The sequence below is a fragment of the Scaptodrosophila lebanonensis genome, unplaced genomic scaffold (genome assembly GCF_003285725.1).
Source record: "Scaptodrosophila lebanonensis strain 11010-0011.00,11010-0021.00 unplaced genomic scaffold, SlebRS2 tig00000001-arrow-pilon, whole genome shotgun sequence".
In the NCBI taxonomy this organism is placed as follows: domain Eukaryota; kingdom Metazoa; phylum Arthropoda; class Insecta; order Diptera; family Drosophilidae; genus Scaptodrosophila; species Scaptodrosophila lebanonensis.
Window position 1 is genome coordinate 21,779,888 of NW_022060529.1, and position 16,841 is coordinate 21,796,728.

The 16,841-nt window shown below is 40.2% G+C and overlaps 1 protein-coding gene across 2 annotated transcripts in view; it reads left to right on the forward strand.

Moving 5' to 3' along the window:
• Positions 1-16,841, forward strand: part of LOC115634600 (neogenin) — a 62,676-nt gene that overhangs the window by 42,003 nt on the left and 3,832 nt on the right. For both annotated transcript variants that reach the window (XM_030532449.1, XM_030532450.1), the window contains exons 2-7: positions 10,056-11,240; positions 11,729-12,437; positions 14,548-14,830; positions 14,886-15,095; positions 15,157-16,487; positions 16,554-16,801. In XM_030532449.1, the coding sequence (XP_030388309.1) occupies positions 10,056-11,240; positions 11,729-12,437; positions 14,548-14,830; positions 14,886-15,095; positions 15,157-16,487; positions 16,554-16,801 (3,966 nt within the window). The remainder of the gene's footprint in view (positions 1-10,055; positions 11,241-11,728; positions 12,438-14,547; positions 14,831-14,885; positions 15,096-15,156; positions 16,488-16,553; positions 16,802-16,841) is intronic.

Sequence of the window (16,841 nt, forward strand, 5' to 3'; positions counted from 1 at the left end):
GTGTTAAGTTCTCGGGCCGTTATTGTTTTTCGACCAAATGCAAAATCAACATTGAACGCTTTAGTCAGACAACCAATGTGAACTGGTTGCCGGCTGTTGGTTGGCCACAGGCTCTGGGTCGCGAGCTGTGGCGTGAGCGTGCGATGCGCATTGCGATAGTGGAGCAGGAGCCCCCAGAAGGCCCCCAGTCGATGGTGTCGTGGCCAAAATGCAAATGCTGCGCCGAACAAACGTTTGCTTTTCTGCATTGGCAGATTTGGCTTATGCGATTTTCCATAGCGCTGCTGCTTCTTAGTGGCACATTTAACCCTTGGATGTGTGGCAGACACACACACACACACACACAAAATGGGCATTTTTCGACTGCTGTTGCGCGCATAAATTTGCCACGCTAGTTTTTTTTTATTCGGCTTTTCATTCGGTGCTGCTGATAAGCTTTCTTTTCTATTTTGTTGCCCAATTTAACCTTAAAAGGTGCTACCATTAGGCCGCTCTAATGGTTTTTTCCATGTGTTTTTCTTTTCAGCTGCTTGCTCTCTGTTTTGGGCCTGCCCGTTGGTGCAGCTGCCGCATTTTGATTTCCTTGCTGATACTATTTTGCTAACATTTTGTAGCTGCTTTGCAGTTGCTTCTTTAAATAGTTGTGGCCAGCTACTTTGCCTAATTGCGCGTACATTTTCCATATGCTGTTGTGTTTTGTTTCCCTTGTATTTTCAAGACGTTGCCTATTTTCTCCTTTCGCACATTGCACACTGGGGACAAACCCAACATTTTAGCATACATTTTAAATTTAAGCTAATCATGCTTATGGTACTGGCAGGCTTTAAATGAATATTATGCTTTTCATTTGTTGTGCAGAAAGCATATTTATTTGTAATTAGTGGAGCTGTCTCAATCCTAAACAAAATTCGAATGTTTCCAAAACTAAAATAATATGGTTTCTAATGGAACAAAAACTTAACTTCCCAGGCTTTGATGGACATTGTTCCAAGAACAACATAGATTTTTCTCACTTAATTTTCTGACTGACGGTTCTAATGAGAGATTAATGATCAATTTTAAATTGATTGTGATCGTCTACAATACTATATTTTTAGGTATACTATATATTTCAAATTTTAGTTCAAACATCGATTTGCAGACCATTGTGCATTTTAAAAATGTTCAATTGTTTGCTCATGCCGATTGAAAACTAAATGAGCCGCATCGACCCTAATGGCTGATGCAATTATGTGGCAACATTTTAATTTGAGATATTTATCGATGTAGCTCTATCTGGGTTAAGAAATTTGTTGTTTTGTGGTCCAGTTTCTGACCATTTCCACTGGCAACAATTTACGAGTTGTTTACTTTTACCAGCAACTATGACTACAAGACACGGCTCCAAATGTTTGCCAATGCTTTTCTTAGCAGCTGCTAATTTTTTATCGACTTGTTGTTGCTGTTGAAAATTTGTTGTAACACAATTTGCATATTGTGAACACACTCGTGAATGTCGTCGTCATTGTTGCTGTTGTTGGTTGTTGGTTGCTGCTGCTGTTGCTGTTACCCGAGCTGTCTGCACTCTCTAAGCCTGCTCTAGACTAGCCTTAGCTTTGGCTTCATCTCACAGTTGAGCGCGCTGCAGCGTGTCGTTTTTATCGTTTTGAAATAAAAAAAACATAAAATATGCAAATTCATTGGAAAAATCATAAATATTCATGCAGGTTGTCCGCCTGTCTTTTAATGGCCTCACTACCATCAAATGTATTCCCATTTCTCCCAACATCGACATGAATATCTATCTTATTTGGTCACCACCATAAACCATATCCATACCCCATACATGATCATAACTTTGTTATAAAGCGCTCTAATTCATTTTGTCTTTAGTTTATGTAAATGCCCTGCATGACTCGCTCGTTTTTTTTCTTTTTTTGTATTTTTTGTGCAGTTGCATCAATTAAACTCAATTAGATTTGCTTGCTTTTTCAATTGAGTTTTTTCCCCGGTCTTCCAAATTTTACTTTCAGTTGAAACTTTAAAGCGAACATTTCTTGGAAATGCGCATAGAAATCTCTGACAAGCCGTAATTGTTTAATTTGATTCAATGAATGTCTGAATTTATGCGATGCCCGCACTCATAATTAAAGCGCCGTTCAGGGAGGGGGGAGATACAGGAAAGGAGAGCGAAAGGAGTGGCTAGAGATGGAGAATAGTGGCAGTCAGTCGCATAATTGTTGTTGATTTTTAAAAGCTGCCGCCGTCGACGATGACGACAACTACAACTCAATTAAGACTCGTCATTATAATTTCAACGTTTGGTCTACAAAAATATTTATGCTTTTATTTCTTTAATTAAAATAAACACCCTCTTGCCATGACTCATATGTATGTACACGTATACGTATATGTAGCATTTGGCAAGGCCAGACCTCCGACGTCACTCTCCAGTTGTGACTTTCGAGTTGTCTGCTCACTTTTCCCAGACTTTGTCAGTTAGTTGTCAGTCAGACAAATGCAATAAGGGGAATCCTTAAGAGCCTAAGACATTTGCATCTCGCGCATACTTAAACATTTAATTTGGCCTGCATAAAGCGTTTAGTAATTTTTAAGTTTTCCCAAATTTAAAATGCACTTTAAAGCATACTTACAGTGGCGCAAGTCTGCCATTTGTATTTAGGAGTTACAAATGCGTCCCCTTTACATTATGTTTTTTTTTCTTTTTTTTTGCGCGTTGGTTTAAAACCAACCAACCAGCATCAGCTTGGAACGTGGCTGGGTGGCAGTCATGATTTCAATATGCATTACATATATTTATATATATATGTATTTGAAAAATGTTACAACCCTGAGCCTGGCCAACGATTTCTGCATAAAATGTGGTGCGCCCAGAATTTACAAAAAATCTTTTCAAGCGTGAAAAGCAAACGGGAGGACCGGTTGGCAACAACATAATGCAAATAATGGAGTGATTTCAGTTTTTTCTGTTAAAACAAAGGAAAGCAAGCAGCGCTCATTGTGACAATGTGTGTATTGGTGTGTAGTAAATGAATGAATACATACATATATATTTACTTGCCTAATTCTTGACAAAAAACCAAAACCACGAACCGTGGTTTATTATGCTAGCCAGAGACCAAAATATTTATTAAAAAGGCAGCACATAGCTTCATTTTTACAAAATATCTTGCGTTTTTTTTTAAATAATGTGAAAAATATATTTATAAATATCGCATTTTGATAAAGCTACACAATACAGACGTTAAAGTTATAATAGACACATCTATTTTTAACTTTAATTTTTTCATACCTGACTGGCCTTGCTGTGCCACTAAATACTGATATTTTTAGGTTTTTAGCTTCCGCAACTGTGTATAAAGTATACTACATATGTAAAGTAAATGTAAATGCCCTTCGGCTGTTTTGGATTCGCTTGCATTTTTAAAAAATATTGGTTTCATATTGAAATTAAATTCATCTCGTAAAGTAGTTCTTGATAAGTAATTTGTTTTAGAGGGGCAAAGGGCATCCTTCAAAATATATAAGTAGGGGCTGAATTTCATACAAATGGCTTTATTTAATTTAATTAATGTGATTTAAACGGCTATTTTGGGTGTCTAAAGTGGGTTCAATTAAGAGGAGGACTTACATAACTAATGTAACAGATATAGGGGCATGACTGGCTTCGATTAAGTGCTTCGCACACGAACAACCATTAAAAATTAAACTCTATCAAACTTAATTCAAGTTCTCTTCAAAATAAAACTTGCATAATCGCTATACAAATAATGTTACGGTGGCTGCTAAAAGCAAAACTACGATATAACTACAAGTATAACATTTTTAGACAAAAAGTTTGCGTATGTGTATGACATAATAGAACTAAAAGCCTTGCTAATGACTCTGCCAAAATTTGATTATAAAGCTGCGATGATGGCGGGAGCATCATTGGCGCCGGTCCCACAAGAACTTCTAGACAAACGAAAGCGCCTGTCATGTTGGTGTCAATTGTGCACCATTCCCCATTCCAGCAACAACAACAACAACAACAACATTGGCATTTGTGAGTGTGCGGAAATGCAAGTGAATTCTCACTTGGGATGTGGATGGGTGTGTCTTAATGTGTGTGCGGGTATTGTGTGTGTCTGCATGTGTTAATGACGCTTGGGAGCTTTGGCAGGATTTTGCATGGCAACCGCATTCAGTTTTGTTAAAGCCGCATACATAATTTATACGTACACTAATGGATATAAAAATGGACACCAGAAGACATTTCCACATTTGTTTTAATTGAGCTACAGAACGTAATTCATCTATAAATATAAGTATATTCATGAATAGAGCCTAGGTATTTAAAATACAATTTCAAACTGGATTTGGAAAAACAAAAGCTACTTAATTTTTTATTATTTCCCTCCTTAAGCGACTTCCAAAAAGGAGGAGGTTATCAATTCGTCTGTATTTTTTTTTTTTTTAATTTAAATATTACTTTGAGAAACATTTTACAACATCCAAAACAAAGGGGAATTACTATTTCTGACGGAGATATAAATAACATTTTAAAGACTACTTATTCTGTTATAACCTGTACCTAGGGGTATAATGCTATGTAGAATGTATAAAAGCCAAATGTGTGTGGCAGGCCGAAGAAGGCGTGGCAGACGATACGTCTGTCCGTTCGTATGACCACTAAGGTCTTTTGAGCCATAGCACCAATTTCTATATCTAGACTTGTCTTATCCCTAAGCAAAGCAATTGTATTACAAACCTTATACCAGGTGGTCAATATAGTCGTTTCTTTTTATCAATTAAAAAATATATAATGGAACACGATTTAATTCATTTAACTGCCTCGAATAGCTTCGTTGTAGCGCATCCTGTTGGCACAGTCTTCTAAGACTTCTAACACGATTACCGAACTGATTCCCTCTGATGATTAATGACATTCATGATACTGTCTTTTTTCAAGATTTCCAGCGGGAAAGAGCTGTCAGCGTCACAAAAATGACATTTATCATTTATTAGTTTTGATATCCCGACTGGTGAGAGCGGCGCGCACAGGATATTCAAGAGTCAGGCATTAATAGAACATTTCATTATTTTTGAAAAAATGCAAATAAACAATTAAAAACCCTTTATTAAAATACAAGTAGTATGTTAAGTTTTAATAGTTTTAATTGTTCGCAGAAATTTTAAATTTTAAAAAATTCTGCAATATGTTTATGTTTTTTCACGCCACCAGTGTAGGTGCATTTTAGTTTTTAATAATTCATTGGAGAAATGTTTTATTTGCACATTCAATGATTTACTTAACCAATTAGCATTCAATTAAAAAGCGCTATAACTTTTATTTTCCGTTTTATTTAACATGTGACTGCTCTCATTAATTATTTATTTGTGCTGTCAATTGCATTTGTTAAACATGTTGACAAATTATATGACATGGTCTTTGAAGGGTTTGTTTGCCTCTGGGCATGTGGTGATTTGCAATTGGCCACTCGTCATGGCATTTTTGTAATTAACGAACTTGAAATGTGTGGTGCGGTGGTGCTGTGGTGCTGCATAATTCATAGATAAACACAGCAGTCCCTGTCGATGCTCTGATGCCAGACATGCCCACACTAAAAATCAATTGACACAGTTTCTGTAGCAAGATAACCTCCTTTTGCCTTTCGAAATTTGTATGGTATGTGTATCTAGATACATGGTTCGTTTGCTACCATGACGATTGCCCGCCGCCAAAGAAAACGGCACCAAAACTGAAGAGAGAGATGAAAAAAACAATAAAAATCAATTCGAGTAATAAATTTTTAATTGAGCGCGCCCTGCTGTTGATCAGACCATAAACCGAAGAAGTTCTGTGATGTCTCTTTTGATTTAGTGCCATGGGCGTCGCTCGTTTTATAATCAACATTTTTGAAAAATTATCGAATATGCTAAACTTTGACACGGTGCAGCAGCCACCCCAGAACGTACAATTTCGAGTTTAAGAGCAGCTCAAGCACATTCTCAAGTACTAAGTATATACGAGTATGCAGTTTTCGATGGTCTGCTTTATAGTATGGAATTCTCATATGCGGGTCTTCTGACTATTCGTAATTGAGATGATAAACAGAAGAGAACGAGTGAACCGTTTGAGAGCCCGCAGCACTGTTTAGACAAATTGTCTCGATACCTGCACAATGTGAATTGAATGGAAATGTTGCTATAGTTGTTGTTGTTGTTGTAGCTGTCAAACATTGCAATGAAAGTGACGGCAGCTCGTCTTGATGTGAATGTACAGCCAATGAAAATGATACGAACTCACTCACCTATAAATGAACAAATGTCAATCAAATGTGTAATGTAGAAATTACAGCTGCCGCTGCCTTTGTCTCTATCTCTGCCTCTGCCTCTGTCTGTCAGAGACACAATGGAGATAAAGCTGCAGATCAAAATAAGTAGTATACCCAAGTCGTATCGGTAATGATGGCAATTGTGAGTTTGTGTCCAATACCCGTGTGTCAATTGTTGGCTGACAGCCAGGTGTAGTGTTGCAACATTTAAAGATACTAAAGAATTTCTACATAATTAATTACACTTTCCACAAGTGCAACGCAACTAGAAAGACGGAAACGTGGCGCTTATTTTAATGCCACATAGCCCAAAAGGCGACTATAAAAAATACATTCCACCGACAAACATAAAACGCAAAAGGGCCAAGTTTATATACGAGTTTGTATATATACATGCGTGTGTGGCCAAATATAAAGAGGAACGAGCTTATGAAAAACTATCCAACGCAATAAACATAAAAACTTCACGGCCATATCCACCCGACATTAAACATGAGTGGCCACAAATTGAAAAAGTCAATCGAGTCCAGCAAAAGTGATTATAGAAAAGTATAGCTGCTTTCTCCAAGCACTTTTCTACCCATGTATAGTATATACGATTGAAAGTTGACGAAGCCTAATCTACAGAAATCAGGAATAAGTAAAGTCTTGTATATATTCTCATACTATTCTAGTGAATATGTATGTGAATAAGTAATCTACATATATATATCAATTACAAAATTTACAAATATTGCTTAGAACCAGTTGACATTTCGCTCGTTTTTTTACACACCATATTCGATGGTCGGTTAACAAGATTAAATCCCACAATACGAGTTCCTTTCTGAGTATATGACTCGGATTGAATCACGGCGTCTACCATCATCGCATAAATCATGATTTCAAAGTTACTCGCAGTTTAAAAATTTGGAAGAGTGGTCCATTATCTAAAAAATCTCAAACTGTCATGTTATGGCATAATCTGAGAGAATTTGTTTCACTAACAACTTTTCTTAGAATTAACCGATTTGGATGAAATTCATAACAAAAGTAGATATTTGTGAATAGATTACATGTGCAAATTTTCCGTAGGTTTAAAAATGAGTAAAGTATTTGCGATATTCTGCAGCGGAGAGAGCGGAGGGAAAATCAAAAAAATAAACTCGTGTAGCCTAGGGACTAGCAGCGTCTGCTAACCAAGTTTGGTTAATGTACGCTCAACCGTTTCCGAAATCCAGGCGTTCATACAGACGGACGGACGGACGAACATGTCTACATCGATTTCTCTCGTCATGCTGATCAAGAATATATATAAAACAAGAGAGTACGCTACAGTCCAGCAAGCCCGACAGTGTAATACCCTGTACCCAGGTAAACTTCCGTCACTGAGTTATATGCGCCCAAAGCAGCAGCAAAAAGAGGAAGAAGAAGAGCGAACTTCTTGCTGCAGTTTGGGAGGGTTGTACTGGGGAGAATTTGTTTTGCTAATAACTTTTCTTAGAATTGACTGAATTGAATAACATTTTGAACAACAGTAGACAATTATATATAAATTATGTGTGCATTATGTTTGGTTTAGGTAGCATTTGAAATGTGGACGCTATTGACGAAATTCTGTAGCGGGGGAAGGGGGGGAAAATTAAAAAAAATAAAATAAACTCGTCTTTACTCGGAGGAGAATCTGGATGCTAACTTTGGTTATTCTAGCTTTTATAGTTTCTGAGATCCTTGCGTTCATCCAGACGGACGGACGGACGGACATGGGTAGATCGATTTCTCTCGTCATGCTGATTCAGAATATATATACTTTATGAGGTCGGAGATGCTTCCTTCTGCATGTTACATACTTTGCACAAACCTAATATACCCTTTTTACCCTACGGGTACAGGGTATAAAAACACATTTTTCGTAATGTTTTTCATTTTGATCAAATTAGACGTAACCCAAAAACCTTCTGTTTGTGTATCATAGATTGTTAAGAAAGGATACAGCTAATACAATAGTCTTTATACAATACATTACTTGTATATTCTTAATTCGCATTAAGATCAAGAATATTCGAAAGTCGCTTGGCAACACAAAGTAAGTTTTAAGCTGGAATAATGCATATTTTTAATGCAAATATTATTGATTTTATTTAAATAGCAGTTACAAATTTAAATAAACTTGTCGAACTCGACAAATTAGTGTGAAAATTATTCGCCTGTCTGGCCATAGCATGAAAGTTAGCTTAAACTGAATAAGAATTTCAACATTTCGGGCGCTTTAGCAACAAAGGGGAATAATAGAGAGGGCGGCCGAGGCAGTTAATTTGTGTTTCTTGCTGTTGTTGTTCATTACTTGCCTCTGCACACATTACTTAACGCATAACATAAGAGCACATGCTGCCTGCTTCCGACTCGGGCTCCGGTTGGGTGCATGAGGCAGCACGCCTCAAATAACTTGGTAAACTTTTGTAGAATGCAGAAAAAGGAGAAATATACATAAGTAGTATAAAACCAAGGCGGAAGAAGAACAAAGTGCATAATTGCCGGCATATTTATAAAGTGCGCTCTCAAAGGTTAAGCATTGGCATGCAAAATGCACCATGGATGGCATCTGGGAGAACGCGGTGAGTTCAGGTGCGGTCAGTGAACATGCCACATGGCTGGGTGGCGACAACACCCGCCCACAAAGAGTATTAAAAATGAATTTGGGCTAAAGCCGAACCACACCGCATTGCTACAGATCTCGCTTAAAAATGCAACTGCATTAAAATTAAATTTGTAATTCATTGCGCCATTTGCACAGCTGAATAAATTTTGTAAATGAGAGGAAGTAGGTGAGGTGGAAGTGGACGCAGCTAGGCAGCTGTCCGGGTTGTCAGGCACACAGGGAAGCAGGCAGTCCTTAGTCCGAGCTGGCAGGGGCTGTTGCCAACTCACGTTTCTCCCTGCTCGATGACTAATTAAAGCTGTTCAAATAGCTAATTTTTATAGCAGACACGAAGGCGCATAGCAGCAGACCCGCCATAGCGAAATATTTGCTGGATACGAGGGGGGGGGGGGGGGGGGGGAGGACTTAAAGCAGCGAGCCGTTAAGTCGGCTCTGCTGCCATCAGCGACTACCCTTACCGTGGTTCATGAAATAACGCTGTTTATGGAAAGCATGGAAAGCACCTCCAACCGACACCACCCATTTACTTAATGCCTGAACAGGTCCTGTGCAGACACCTGCCACCCATGACTACTTCGCCTGCGTTTGCTTTGGCATCCGCCTTTGAGCTTACAAGTATACATTCGATTTTTTCTTTGCTTGCCATAAGCCGTTCGTTGTGTAAGGCATGTTAGCTATTCATTGGATGTGTCTTGAAGTCGAGTCAAAGTTGAAATGCAAATATTTGCATGCCCAAAGGGGGACGCTGGGCGCATGCCAAAAGCCAATGGCAAAGGCTTTTGTTGCCTCAATTATTCAGTCATGTTTACAAGTTGACAGATTGCAGCTGCTGCTCGCCTTGGCTTGGTAAAAGTTTCAAGTGGACACGCGTGCCGGCATATGTGTATTGGTCTGTCCAATATTGCCAAGGATGGGGACCACCAATTGCACATTTGGGGGTGACCTTTTTCGTTGAGCAAATCAAAAAGAAGAAAAATCATTTCAAATTCAAGGTGGTTAAAATCTACGGGCTTACATTTCTATTAATCCCTTTTTTGTTGATTATTCATCGCCTAAGTAGTTCCAAAAATAACGTGTACTTTCTATCGTTTTTCTTTCAGCATTATCATTCACATTCGAACCACAAGATGCGATTGTGCCCGAGGGTCATTCGGTGTTGCTACAATGCGAAGGAAATGCACAGGCGAGTAAGGCTTCGAAATCCTTGCCAGCCCACATACGTTGGCGGGGACCTGATGGTCAGGATCTGGGGATTGTTGGAGACACTTTTCGTACGCAGCTGAAGAATGGATCGCTTTACATCAGTTCCGTGGAGGAAAATCGCGGCTTGACAGGTGCCTATCAGTGCCTCCTTAGTGTCAATGGCATTGGCACTGTGGTTAGCCGTCCAGCCTTGGTGGCTATTGCACAGCTGCCCGACCTGAATCAGGATTTCATCGAAACGTATTTGCTGCCTGGCCAGACGGCCTATTTTCGCTGCATGATTGGCGACTCAGGACAACCGGGTCTAAAGCATAGCGTGCAATGGTACAAGGATGATATGCCATTGCCGCTGGACAATTTGCGCATGGTGGTTCTGCCAAACGGAGCGCTAGAAATCGATGAGGTTGGCCCCTCCGATCGCGGAGTCTATCAGTGCAATGTGACTTCGGGCAGCATTTCGCGGATGAGCAGTAAAACGAATTTGAACATTAAAAAAGCAAACGAAGCGGGAGCAGATAATCCAAGCGCCCCCTCGTTTCTGGTTGGTCCTTCGCCGAAGACGGTGAGGGAGGGCGACACCGTTACCTTGGACTGCGTAGCTAATGGAGTGCCAAAGCCACAAATTAAATGGCTGCGTAATGGCGAGGAGTTGGACCTTAACGATCTCGACTCCCGCTTCTCCATTGTGGGCACGGGCTCCCTGCAAATCTCAAGCGCCGAAGACATTGACTCGGGCAACTATCAATGCCGTGCCAGCAATACTGTTGACTCATTAGATGCACAAGCAACCGTGCAGGTGCAGGTGCCACCGAAATTCATACAAAGTCCCAAGGACAAGACAGCCCACGAAAAGGAGGAGCTCGAGCTGGAGTGCGCTATACGCGGCAAACCGAAACCGGCCATCAAGTGGCTTAAGAACGGCGATGTGATAACGCCCAACGACTATATGCAGTTGGTGGCGGGCCACAATCTGCGAATTCTCGGACTGCTGCAGTCCGATGCTGGCATGTTTCAATGTGTGGGCACGAATCCAGCAGGCAGCGTGCAGGCGGCGGCTCGTCTGCGCATCGTAGCACCAGGAGGTAAGTGTCATAACTCTGTAATATTATATGTAATGCCGACGAGTTCAGGACCTTACATTATTTGTTAATAATAATTGTGCTTTGCGGCTGAACTCGCCAGCAATGTATGTGTCTATTGTTAAATGCTGTACTGCCGAGTTCCCATGTATCGTTGTTACCCAATGGCTTTCAAAATTGGTGCCCAAGTTAGGACTGTAAAAACACGTAGAAAAATTGTGCCTCACCTCCCATTTCCCCATAAAATCGACATTCCTCTGTAAAAATACTTAGTATGTATAATGCTTTTGTAAAATAATTTTCTGTGTGCGTCTATTACCTTTTCTTTGTGTACATATTTTAATTAAGTTGTATCATTTACGTATTATCATACATAAACAATATTAATTTATTTATATTTCCATTCATTAATTTACATATTCTTTTTCCTTTTTTCTTATCCATTAACTCCTTATTTACGAACATCAATTCCTTCGAATCCCATCCCAAAGTCAAAATCAAGCAACGCAAGTTCCAAGGACATTCTACAAAGTCCCTACAGACCTCGGACATGTTATCGCCCAATAAACGCCGTAAAGGTTTCAACTCGGGCGAGCTACGCACCAAAGCTGGTGGCAGTCTTGATGCCGACGATGAAAACGACAGCGACGACTCGCAAGAAATGAAACGATTACATTCCAAGACAATATTTGATAGTTTACACTCCCACAAGCCTATGCCCGATAAACCGCTTAATGACCGAAACTTTGATGAACTGACCTTTAAAAAACCCAACAACGACAAACTTAAGCTTGATTTAGATGAAGACGAGGACGACTATGACGATGCAAACGATAGCACACAACAGCTAATTGCTGCCTATAAACAGGGCGATGATCCAAACAAAATACTGGCCACCTGGCAGAACAAGAACAAAAAACAGAATTCACCCCAACAGCCAGAACAACAAATTCCACCCTCAAATTTTGCTTCTTCAGATTTAGCCGAAGGTGATGGTCCAGCAGCCGCTGCACAGGGCGGGTCAAGTGGTACCAAATTGCTGGGAAGTGGTCTGATAGCACGCCTTCCAGGACCACCGCGAGATCTGGTAGCCCAAATTGTGAAGCCACGCTTTGTCACACTCAGCTGGTCGGAGCCGCTCCAGAACTCCGTCGAGGTTGTTTCCTATACCGTATTCTACAAGATGAGCAACAGTGAACGGTAAGTTGGTGAAAATCGTATCTCTTGTTATGCCAAATTAAACCTTAGAACCTAAGGATCTTTATTTAATACAACCATAATCGAAATTAACAAAATAAATTCATGCCTAATAACACGTTTTAGCTTTGCTTAAAACACATAACAGTGGTCTGTTTAGTTGCCACAAAATATAAAGAATAGAAGCTGAAGGTGATACCCATACCCTATTTCACAATAATGTTGTTCCGAATTTAATACATTTAATACATAAATAGCTTAAACTGATTAACTGGTGAGAAAATTAAATGTCATCTTCTTCACATAACATATACCGTAAATTACAGATGTACGCACCAAAACAATTTAAGCCTGAAAATCGATAATTAAGTCAATTAAATCAGATGAATATTTTATTTAATCTTTTAATCAGTCGCTAAGCCTTTAACCGCGAATACTCAAGGCAAACTACATGTTCAAATGAACGAATATCAAGCAACCATTGACGAAATTTCATACAAATATTGAACCCTTAAATCATGCTCTAAGACATTTCATAGATTTGCTAAAAACCGGTTGGCAAAGTCGTATAATCGAAGTTAAAGATTATCTTTATTTAATACAACCATAATCGAAATTAACAAAACAAATTCATGCCCAATAACACCTTTTAGTTTTGCTTAAAAAACATAACAGTGGTCCGTTGAGTTGCCACAAAATATAAAGAGTAGAAGCTGAAGGCGATACCCATACCATATTTCACAATAATGTTGTTCCGAATTGAATACATTTAATACATAAATAGCTTAAACTGATTAACTGGTGAGAAAATTAAATGTCATCTTCTTCACATAACATATACCGTAAATTACAGATGTACGCACCAAAACAATTTAAGCCTGAAAATCGATAATTAAGTCAATTAAATCAGATGAATATTTTATTTAATCTTTTAATCAGTCGCTAAGCCTTTAACCGCGAATACTCAAGGCAAACTACATGTTCAAATGAACGAATATCAAGCAACCATTGACGAAATTTCATACAAATATTGAACCCTTAAATCATGCTCTAAGACATTTCATAGATTTTCTAAAAACCGGTTGGCAAAGTCGTATAATCGAAGTTAAAGATTATCTTTATTTAATACAACCATAATCGAAATTAACAAAACAAATTCATGCCCAATAACACCTTTTAGTTTTGCTTAAAAAACATAACAGTGGTCCGTTGAGTTGCCACAAAATATAAAGAGTAGAAGCTGAAGGCGATACCCATACCATAATTCACAATAATGTTGTTCCGAATTTAATACATTTAATACATAAATATCTTAAACTGATTAACTGGTGAGAAAATTAAATGTCATCTTCTTCACATAACATATACCCTAAATTACAGATATACGCACCAAAACAATTTAAGCCTGAAAATCGATAATTCAGCCAATTAAATCAGATGAATATTTTATTTAATCTTTTAATCAGTCGCTAAGCCTTTAACCGTGAATACTCAAGGCAAACTACATGTTCAAATGAACGAATATCAAGCAACCATTGACGAAATTCCATACAAATATTGAATCCTTAAATCATGTCCTAAGACATTTCATAGATTTGCTAAAAACCGGTTGGCAAAGTCGTATAATCGAAATTAAAGATTATTTCACAACATAAACGTTGTTGAGACTCAAACACATACATACATTTGTTGATATAATGCAGATTATAAAATTCTTTACAACTAGCAAAATTCATAGCCGACGTGTCCCCATCGTTTATTTAGTGGGGTGAGAAATTTTGTCTAGACCTTTTCCCCGCTTTTCTCTACAAATTACTTCCCGTTTCCACTTTCACTGACAAAATGGACAGACGCTAAAGCTATTGCCGTCGGGCATCTGTCTGGCGTGGCGCAACCATTGACATCATCGTAGGCCGGTATCCGGCTATATTGATTTTTGGCTGTCTGCCATACATTGGCCATTTCCTTTTCCGTAAAAGTGAAATCGTGCGTGCGCAATAAGATGAAATTGAAATGAAAGTAGCCCGATAATCAGGATGTCAAGTGCATAATGACGCAAAGAAAATTGAACATATTATATCTGACTTACCCTGCCACACTTTTGCATTTGCAGCGAGCAAAAGATAGTAACCAAATCGCACGATGATCAACAAGTCAACATACAGTCAGTGCTGCCAGGCAGGACGTATCTGTTTCGAGTGGTCGCCAACACCAATTTCGGCCAGGGCGAGTCCTCGAAAGTCCTAGAGGTGAGCACACAACCCGAGGTAAACATAGCTGGACCGCCGCGCAACTTTGAGGGCTATGCGCGTAGTCACAAGGAGATTTACGTGCGATGGGATCAACCGACAGTTACCAATGGCGAGATACTCAAGTATCGCATCTACTACTCTGAGGTAGGTACAAAATCTATCTTATATGGTAAAAAACTACATCACTTTTTATTTGCAGGGTGAAAGCGGAGCGGATTTGCATTACGACAGCACCGCCCTGGAGGCTGTGCTTGGTGATCTGCGCCCCTACACGGACTACATAATAAGCGTGGTGCCGTTTAATCGTAATGGCATGGGTGATCCCTCTTCAGAGATCAAGGTGAAGACATTCTCCTCAACGCCATCTGAGCCGCCGAACAATGTTACGCTGGAAGTTACGGGCTCAAGTGTAAGTTCACTTCAAATCCGGGGAAGGACATTTTCACTCTAATTATTATCCGTATTTGCAGTCCATCACAGTACACTGGGAGCCTCCAGCTGAAGAGGATCGCAATGGCCAAATAACAGGCTATAAAATCCGCTTTCGCAAATTCAAAGACGCACCCCAGGTGAAGAGCACGCCCGCGAACATACGCTACTTTGAGCTAAACGGACTGGATCGCAATGCTGAGTATCAGGTGAAAATAGCAGCAATGACTGTGAATGGTTCGGGTCCCTTTACGGAATGGAATCGCATAAATACGCTCGAAAACGACCTGGATGAAACACAGGTGCCGGGGAAACCTATCTGGATTGCCATACAACCAGGAGCGAACAATATTGGGCTTCACTGGGGTCCGCCACTACAGCCGGAGATAAAGATACGCAACTATGTCCTGGGCTGGGGCCGCGGCATACCCGATGAGAATACCATCGAGCTAAAAGAAACCGAACGTTACCATGTCCTCAAGAATCTGGAATCAAACACCGAGTACGTTGTCTCGCTGCGCGCGCGCAATGTCAAAGGTGATGGACAACCCATTTATGACAACATAAAGACCCGCGATGATGAGCCAGTGGATGTGCCCGTACCGCTCGAGGTTCCTGTTGGCCTGCGCGCTATAACAATGTCCAGTTCGTCCATTGTTGTCTACTGGATTGACACCATGCTTAACAAGAATCAGCATGTGACGGACAATCGGCATTATACTGTGAGCTATAGTATTACCGGATCCGGTCGATATCGCTATCACAACACCACCGATCTGAACTGCATGATAAACGAGCTGAGACCGAACACCCAGTACGAGTTTGCTGTCAAGGTAGTCAAAGGTCGACGCGAGTCGGCATGGTCCATGTCGGTGCTAAACAGCACGTATCAGAATGTACCCGTGACACCACCACGCGAGCTGACAGTGCGCCTCGATGAGCAGAATCCGCATAATGTTATAATCCAGTGGTTGCCACCGAAACACACTGTGGGCCAAATAACAGGCTACAACATCTACTACACCACAGATACTACAAAGCGTGATCGGGACTGGTCCATCGAGGCATTTTCGGGCGAAGAGACGATGCTGATGCTCCCAAATCTGAAGCCATACACCACCTACTATTTCAAGGTGCAGGCGCGAACCACTAAAGGCAGCAACAATGCACCATTCTCTGCACTAGTGGCTTACACAACAAGTGCTGCGGTCATCATGCAGGAGGCCGATACCATAGCCAAAGGCGTCGACAATGAGAAGCTGTTGATCATTATTATTTGTGCCACAGTACTGGTAATGGTTTTCCTGCTCATTGGCCTATTATTGCTGTGCCGTCGTAAGCCGCAATCCTCGCCGGAGCATACCAAGAAGAGGTACATCCAAAACCAAAAAGAAATCAAAAAGACCACACATCAGCGTTATGTTCTTTCCTCTGACAGCTACCAGAAGAACAATGCGGGTGTACCGAAACCACCGGACCTATGGATACATCACGACCAAATGGAGCTGAAAAACATTGACAAGTCTATCCACAATGCCACTCCCGTCTGCAGCGATGGCGCCTCCAGCAGCGGAGCACTCACACTGCCCCGTTCCGTGGTTCACAGTGAATACGAAGTTGAGACGCCGGTGCCAGCGCATGTAACCAACTCATTGGATAAACGATCATACGTACCGGGCTATATGAGTAAGGAAACAACGGATAGCAACACCATTTCTACAGCCAG